The 9,119-nt window shown below is 39.7% G+C and overlaps 1 protein-coding gene across 1 annotated transcript in view; it reads left to right on the top strand.

Annotated features, from left to right (window-relative positions):
• Positions 1-9,119, top strand: part of ATP8B4 (ATPase, class I, type 8B, member 4) — a 233,774-nt gene that overhangs the window by 49,251 nt on the left and 175,404 nt on the right. Inside the window, exon 5 of the mRNA XM_012649186.1 lies at positions 3,050-3,111. Within this exon, the coding sequence (XP_012504640.1) occupies positions 3,050-3,111 (62 nt within the window). The remainder of the gene's footprint in view (positions 1-3,049; positions 3,112-9,119) is intronic.

Below are 9,119 nucleotides of genomic sequence, written 5' to 3'. Positions count from 1 at the left end.
AATCAATCTATATCTTTTAAGTGAAGCATTAAGATTGTTTTCATTTGGGGAGCCTTCTGTTGCTTCTCTGTTGATTCCCAATGTTCTCTTTTAGATGATTAATCTGAAGGTGAACATTTACTCTCCAGTTTTGATCCTCTCTGTGAGAGTAGCTTGTACAGACTGCTTCTAGTCTGCCATCTTGGTCCCCTCTCTCCAAGGCTGGATTTTTAACAAACACATAGGACCCATTCATGCTGATGAATAATGTCACATTAAAGTGAGCTTGGAATATTCCTGTACTCCACCCATTCCTGTGAAGTTGTCGTTGCTCAAGGTACTTTGGGAGCTTCTCTTATAGAATCGTCTTTATGGTCAGTGTACAAGATACAGAAGAAAGCCAGTCTCATGACTTCATGTTCACCCAACTTTGGAAAGAAATGTTATTTCTCATCCCATTCAAAAACCTTATTAGCCAGACCTGTTTTTTGCTTTTATATATCTCCAAACATAATACATCCTTTATGTACTTTCAAAGGACATGGATCTCCATTCTCAAAGGATAGAGGACATTCCAAAGAATGGGTTATGAACTCCAAAGGTAATTCTAGGAAGGAAATTTTAACAATGTTTTGAAAAATGGCATCTTTGGAGTAAATGTGCGGTTTTTCTGTTATTTGATCTTTTAGGGAAACTGTACTCATTTAGATGCATGGGTTCCTATATTTTGGCCTTAAAGATTTTATTCATTATAGCCACATTTCACAGAAGAGTAAAAGGTAGAGTAGAAAGAACATGAGCTTTGGGGAAAGACCTCCTGCCCTACCATGTACTAGCAGTGTGACATGAGGCAAACCACTGAATTTATTTGAAACGTTCCTTTTCTGTATAACATGGCCAGTGATGTCAGCACTGTTGGGAGGATAGAATGAAATGATATGTGTAAAGCACCAGGCACAGAGTCTGGCCCACTGTGGGTGCACAATGAATGCTAGTTCTCTGCTCCCTTCCTGTCCTGGGGCAGTTCCCCTCTAAGACTTCATATTTATTTCCTGAGTAGAAATTGTCAAGAAGAGTCAGCTTGGGCCTGAGACTAACATTTCTAGTCCTTTTAGGCTCCATTTGCTCCAATAACTAGACCCCCTGGCAAAGTCTGAGCAGAAGTGGGAATAGTCCCATCTTGAGGCCCAGAGAGTGAGCTGCTCAACTTTCAGGGGATGAGATGATTGGTATTTTTCCATGAGGCTCAGCTCGAAAATTTAGGGGACTATTTTCAGGTTAGATACAAATGTGACTAAACACAAAGTCTCCTTTTGATTCTATTAGTACTACAGTTAATGCTTGAATGTGCTTTTATTTTTGTGATGATATGTGCCAGTTCAATAACTGCACATCTTGATCAGTTAGGGTCTTGGCAGGAAATAGATGTCACCCTGAAATGGGGAAGATTGGAGAGTTTGATAGTGACAATACCATTTGCAGAGGATGTGGGCAGGGAAAAGCACCTATGTTAGCAACATGGATGGCAATACTACTTCTAGGCCTGAAGAAACAAAGGAAGGAAGCAGTTATCAGACCTGGGACCACAGTTGAGGGCTGTTTGCAGCAGCTGGGGCTATCTGTAGAGGAAGCAGCTATTGATAACCCAGCTAGAAGAAAGCCAGGCAATAAATATCCTCATTTCACTCCCTCTGGCCCTCAATCTTCCGCCAGTACCACCTGTTGGCCAGACCCAACCAGAAGCCAGAAGGCAAGGACCACTCAGGCCAGCTTTCCATGGTACAGGGCAGAGTGGAGAGGGAGGGATGTATATATAGAGGAGCAAACAGAGAATATTCAGCAACCCCACCAAATCCTGCACTCAGAGAAAATAATGTTTCCATTTCTGTTGTTCTGCTGGTAGGAAGAAATTTGCATGTCAGTGGGTGAGCTGACTTAATTTACTCCTCTACCAATATTATAAACTATTTTCATGTTAACAAAGGCTAAATAGCTTTGTTTTCTTATTTTGACTGGTAATATCCATTAATTTTTACCTGCTATTCTGAGTCATTTTTTGTACCAGGCATAACATAATAGAAAGATTGGGATGGGTTTAGGAAGGATGTAGAAAAGAGAAGGGATGGTTGAGGCATTATATATATTGTGATGTTGACACAACATTTTGAATTAAAAAAAAGAAAAAGAACTGATGCTGATGATTGAAGTCTACAAAATTAAAGTTTCATGTCTCCTGATACTATTCTCTATTCATCTGCGCATTAGGCTAATTTGGTGAAACAACTTTGTCTCTATTATAGCCCATTAATATTGGTATTACTATTTGTACTATTGCGTCTGTATTACCTGTGTCTCTATTTTAACCTATTGCTCTCTGATCTTGACAGTTCACATAGAAAGACTTACCTGAATGGTTGCTAATTTATGAGTCTCGTAGAGAGTTCGTAATATTTGGATTCTTTCAAGTATTGGCTGTTTACATTACTGGAGTATACAATAAGTAATAAGATCACTTTGGCATAAAACACAAATACATACTAAATGTATTTCAGTATTGCAGTGTGATTTTTGTTTAAATGCTCAGTATTTCATAAGAACATTGTTAACAATTAGAATTTCTGGAGAATACAAATATATGTTGTTACAAGTAATTTCTTAACTTCAAAGAAATCCGTAAAACAGAACAAATGATGTTCCAATAAAGTATTGAGCACATATGTGAGAGAAATGGAAGCCCCCATTCCTTGTTGAAGACATCAATATTAATGTATGGTTTTCTCTGGGACTATGTGGTACAGATCATATTATCTTCTTAGAAGCAACTAAACATGTACGAGGATTGGAAAACCATGCTGCTAGACTTGTTTCATTGGTGATATTCAGAATGAGGTTTAGCGAGAAGGGTCTTGATTTAGATTTAGAATATGAGGGTTCAAGGTAATCCAAAACAGTATCTTAGACCAATGACAATATTGTCCAAACAGATGAACTCAAAGTATTTCCAGTGTTCTTATTTGGGCTGTCAAAGTATGATTTAATGTGTTTTCTCACAAACACTTTGATTTTTCAGTTTCGCCACAAGAGTGATAATCAAGTGAATAATCGGCAGTCTGAAGTGCTCATCGACAGCAAGTAAGAAATACATTCTTTGGGCTATGTTAAGATTTCTGGGACACAAAAACAGGTCTTGACAATTAGTGGTTTTCTCTTTTGATTTCATATATGTTTTCCTTTGCTCTTTAATTTTTTAAAAATTGAAGTGTAATTTCATTTTATCTTCATAGCTCTTTTTTTTTTTTTACTATATAGCAATTGCTTGTGCTACCCACTAAACTTCCACTTCAAGTTCCTTTGGAGTGTCTTTCGTGGAATGCAGGCATATCTTTGTCACTTTTCATTTCTACATCTAATACTATTTAGAGTCAGCACACATGCGAAGTTTTGTATGTGGTAAATATTTCATGAGTGTTTGAATTATTTAATTTGGTAATTTCTGGGGAAGATTGCTAGAGAGACTTCTGACACATTACTGTACCAAGTGATAGTGATAAGAATTTTGTATTCGCTTGATAGTTGAATTTAGATGGGTTATGTACCATAATACAAATTTTTCATTGCTTTTACGTTCATCCATCAATAAAGAAATATTATTCGTGGGAACAGTACTAGAATAAAAAATGCTTTAAATACACGCATTTACACACCAAGAACAGCAAAAACACCTCCAGAAAATAGCAGAAGTAAATTCCAAGACTTCTTTCTGTTGTTTCTTATTCTCTTTCTCTCTGTCCCTTTTTTTGCTAATGATAATGTGTGGCAAAATAAATTTGTAACATTGTACTTCAATCTGGCAGTCAGTCACATCAGCCAGTGATTCTGAATCATTTTGGTATACTTAAGAATGTAATTTTAAAAGAGAAAATCATAAAATGAATTAACTATGTGAGGGAAAATGCTAAAGATATCAAGAGGGGTTAGGCAGCCTAGACAGTAAGTGGTAATATTCAAGTAATTTCTTTCTATAACTAAAATGTTTACTGATTTCTTGTTATATAATGGATATCTATAGTTTTTCTTTATTGGCTTGTTTTAGAAAATGGTGTTAAATGTACAGTGAATAAAAATGATCTTAATCTAAAACCATGATTGTAGACAGAGCCTTGGAAAGTGTGATTCTTGTGTGACATGGATAAGCCATAAAGATGCCTGGAACCACATGGTTCATTTCCAGGTTAGCAGATTTTGAACTGTTGCCACCATCTTGTGGTGTTGAAAGCATGTGTTTTGTACTAAGATTTAAGTGTGAATTTCATCTTACCCTGAGTAATCCTGTGGTCTTGGGCAAGTTTTTAATCTCTGTAAGCATCAGATTCCTTATCTTAAAGTGGATTATGATGGGGTCTCTCCCCATGGTCAGAGATGTTGTGAAGGTTAATAAGCTGCTGTAGAATGTGTGGCCCCGTGTCTGGTGTGTTGTTAGCATTCTCCACGTAGCCTTGTTGTTTCTTTAAGCAATGGTGACTGAGCTCATGTAGTGTGTGGCTTTGAGCAGCACTGTTGCATATCTTGACTTTCTCAAGTCTCTAAGTTCTGATTGGGTATTAGATCTAATGTTAATATGATATGTCTAATTCCCCATGGGACATCTGATAATCAGTGCCATTATTTTGAAGTCTCATCTTATATGATGTGTGCTAAAAATAAATACAATTACATGATGAATCTGAATGGCCCTAGCATGTCTTTTACTGTCTCTCAAATTACCAATTAAAATTTGCCATGATACCTGGATAGTGATAGACCCTGGGGCTTCTGTTTGGAGACCATGGGATTAATCCAGTAATTTAGATATTGAAAATTTGATGACTGTACGTCTCCCACACATACTGGCTATCATTATCATTATTATTAGAAGCAGTGTTAATATTACTTTCTTGTGGTTTTATTCAGCTTTTTGTTAATTCCTTATGAGGTAGTATCTCTGTAACTAATATGGTGTGATGTTTTGAAAACTATTGCCGCGGATCCTGTAAAGTTGAAGAGAGAAGCACATATCGTTGAGAATGGGGCATTCTTCAGGATTTAGTGAAAAATCAGGCAAAAATTTCCATTTGAGGGGTTACCCATAACTCTGAGCTCCTCAAGGGCAGGGATCCCCTCTCTCAATCACATTTGTGTCTCTTGAGCCAAACACAGTGTCTGTTGAATTTCCAAACTGAGTTGTAGCAAGTATCCTTGCTGGGAGAGCGGTCTACCAGAGGAGCTGGTTCTGCTAAATTTTGCTAAATCACACATCACTAGCCATTTCCAGTGGCTGGGATGGTGGCTTCTGCAGAATGTGCTCAGGCTATGGAGACTGGCTGCTCACGTTTTGGATTTTGAGATGTTGGGAAAATCAAATGGGCTCAGATCTGAGATAGCACAAAGGGCTTTGAGGCCTTTGGAACTGGTGGTTGTAGAAGGTGATGTTGGGGCTCTGTCCAGATCTCCACTGTCCTCCTGTGCTCACTCCCGAGCTCTTGTGTGTGTTACTTCTAAAGAGCTTGCACCTGCCACTTCCTTCAGAGCACTGTCCTTGGGATATTGGAACCAATGACCAATTGGTGCAGGAGTATGAAAGAGCAGCTCCCCTGCCTCAAGTTGGACAAACTCTGAGACAAAATCTGCACTCTTGAGTGCCTCCTGAGATCAGGCTGAGGATTGGACTGGCCTGCAATCATGCCCTTGCTTGGCTTCTTTCCCTTCCCTGTGTTGCTTTTCATCACCCACACTAGTTTCCACTGGAAGTACTTTCTTAACGAACCACTTGTATGTGAATCCTCATCTCAGGATTTGCTCCTAGGGAAGCAGACATGAGACAGTAGTTAATGCATAATTAAGCCCATGGCAATATTAACAGAAAATATTAAGAAAGCATTTTGGCCCTATCCCTTGCATCTGTGGGTTGTGATCCAGGAGTAAAGTAAAAAGGCTGAGGAGATCAGGAGCCCTGGGAGTCCAGGTGTTGCTGGGGGTGGGTGTCGTATTGGGTTGGGCACTGCCAAGTACTTATAGGTTCCCTTGTGTGTTCCTGGCAGAAGGTCTTGGACTTGGGGTGTTTGTGCTAGGGCAGAAGCCATGGCTTGTCCTGGAGCAGGTGAGGCATAGTCAGCTTTGGGGAGGAGATCCCTGAGGGGAAAGGGTGGGATAAAGTACCAGTTAGGAAATTTGGGTCCCCTTAAGTGATTACCGTGTGACTGGGCAATTAATTTTCCTTCTGAGCTTCAGGTGCCCCTTCTCCTGTGCTCAGAAGCAAGGAAGGTGGGCAGCCACATTCAGATTCAACACATATTTATTGAGCAACTACCATGTGTGGGCCCCAGTGCTCCCCCATTTAACTCTCATAAAATCCCAAGGTGTAGGTAATCATGCCCTCATTTTGTCTTAAAGAAATTAACAGTTATATGCCTGTCATTTTTTTTATTATGGCAAAAAAACATATAACAAAATTTACCTTTTTAACCATTTTTACCTGTCCAGTACAGTATTAACTATATGCACATTGTTGTGTGACAGATCTTTTTCTCTTGCAAAAACTAAACTCTGTACCCATTGAACAACAGCTCCCCTCTTCCCTGCCTCTGGCAACCACCATTTTACTTTCTGTTTATAAGAGTTTGACTACTTTAGATACCTCATATAAGTGAATCAACCAGTATTTATCTTTTCTTGTGACTGAGTGTCCCCATTTTAAAAATGAGGAGATTAAGGCCCAGAAAGGGATGACAACCCAGGGTTCCATGGCAAGTAAAAGCCTACATTAGAGTTCTTCTATCCACTGATGATGCAATGTGTAAGTGCGGACTTTGTGTTCCGATCATGTCTTCACTATTTATTTTGTGTTCAAAGTGCTTTATGTAGATTTATATAAATATAAACATTGTTGTATAATATATGTAGTTTATATGTAATATACACATGTAGATAAACATATATATCTATACTTTCAGTACCTGGAGCATTACTCATCTATGTTCTTAGCATTGTGGAAGCTGTATTGCTGAACATTGTAAACCTAAGCCACAAAATAATTACGGAAATAAAACCCTTCCCCTCTGTCCTTCCTTTTCAACTTCACTTTTTTTTTTTTTTTTGAGACAGGGTCTCACTCTGTTAACTGGGCTAGAGTGCCGTGGTGTCAGCCTAGCTCACAGCAACATCAAACTCCAGGACTCAAACAATCCTACTGCCTTAGCCTCCTGAGTAGCTGGGACTACAGGTGTGAACCACCATGGCCAACTAATTTTTTCTATATATATTTTTAGTTGTCCGGCTTAATTTCTTTTTGTTTTTTTAGTGGAGACAGGGTCTTGGTCTTGGTCAGGCTGGTCTCGAACTCCTGAGCTCAGACGATCCGCCCTCCTTGGCATCCCAGAGTGATAGGATTATAGGCGTGAGCCACTGCGCCCGGCTCAACTTCACTTTTTGGATTTTCTTATTCTATTCCTTTCAAATCAAGATGAATCTTCTGCATCTGCAAACAGTTATAATATGTGAAAGTGCTAAAGAAATGGGTGTTGTATTTAGTCTTTGATAAAATCTTTTGATGACTTTTGTTTTAAAGTTAAGCAGGGGTGGCATGATTCCACATTGTAGGGATTAACATGACTACTGTATTGTGCACATTCTCAGCCTTAGGCTACAAAATACTGTTTGCTGACTAAGTCTGTTAACATCATTAGATACTTAAATGTTTTGTAAGAGAACATTTCCTCAAGTCATGCTAACTGTCCTTTGCCACTGTGGGAGCAACTGGGCAGGTGAGGACAAGTGAGAGGGACCCTGAAATTTTCTGCAGTGGTCAGCAAATCATATGCTCTTCAACCTGGGAATTACATTAGAATCACTTGGGGGAGTTAAAAAAAATATCAATGTTCCACCCACATCCCAGAGCAATTAAATGAGTGTCTTGAAGGTGAGGGCCTGGTTTTTCTTGAAGTTTCTAAGATGAGTCTAAAGTGCAGGCAGAGTAGATAACCTCTAATCAAAGCCATCTCTTTACCCACATCTATCTCTCTATGCTTATATCTCTCTAATTTTAAAAGACACCCAAGAAAAATAATTCCATTTATTATATTTTAAAGTGGTAAGTATAGTTTTTCATGTAATGAATATCCTTATAATGGAATAATTCTGTAATGCAATTTACATTTTTTTGTAGTAGGGCTCATATTTTTAGTCAAACACTTGGCCAATCAAGAATGACTTTGCCATGTTTTCTTTCCTTCAGAAATTCAAGTTTTGTTTTTTCCCATTTCATCTTTTATTTCTTTCCTAATTACATGTATTGTTCTCAATGCAGAATGATTTGCTGACTCATATGTATGCAACTTCCAATTTTTGTTGTTTTATCCCATCAAAATTTCTAGTGATGTGGATTTTCAATGTGGAAAGGAATGTGGAGACCCTCTGCTACCCAATTAGGGTAGCCATGTGTGGCTTCTGAGTGCCTGAAATGTGCCTGGTTCAAGTTGAGATGCACTGTAAGTGTAAAGTATACACCAGATTTTGAAGACTTTAGTACTGAAAAAAAGAACGTAAGGTATCTTGACTCCCGGTCCTGCCCCCACTGAGGTGGAGAATAAGGACAGCTCAGGCTACAATCCTGGGTAGGGATCCTCCTGGCCCATGTCACAGCCAGGGGAGATCCATCCTGCCTGAGGTCCCGCTTGCTGGCAGAGGCCTGGGAGAGACCATGGAGAGGGGGAGAGTGGAGGGGATCGAGACCTGCTCCAGAGTGTGGGTCTTGGACAGCCCCATCCCCCAAGCCCAGACTTTAAGCTGAGTGGAGCCATTTCAGCCCCTCCTGACAGCTCTGCACAGAAACATAGAGCAGAACTTTGACCCCTGCTAACAGCATTTGTGGAGCCTGAGGGCAGGCTTACCCAACCCAGCCCCACCCAGACTCACTTTCGGTCCTGCCCCCACTGAGGTGGAGAATAAGGACACACCTGGAAATCCCAGGGTCCCACCCACAAGGCACAAGAGGCACAAGAGGACCTCTCTAGAGGAATAAGAGCTAGCTACAGGACCCAAAAAACAGCACTGCAGCTCGCTCCTCCCTGCAAGTGCCACCTACTGACAGGGAGGTCATCCTGCAC

Source organism: Propithecus coquereli, unplaced genomic scaffold (genome assembly GCF_000956105.1).
Source record: "Propithecus coquereli isolate 6110/MARCELLA unplaced genomic scaffold, Pcoq_1.0 Scaffold3, whole genome shotgun sequence".
Classification (NCBI taxonomy): Eukaryota; Metazoa; Chordata; class Mammalia; order Primates; family Indriidae; genus Propithecus; species Propithecus coquereli.
Note: the sequence above shows the minus strand (reverse complement) of the source record. Positions and strands in the feature narration are given on the sequence as shown.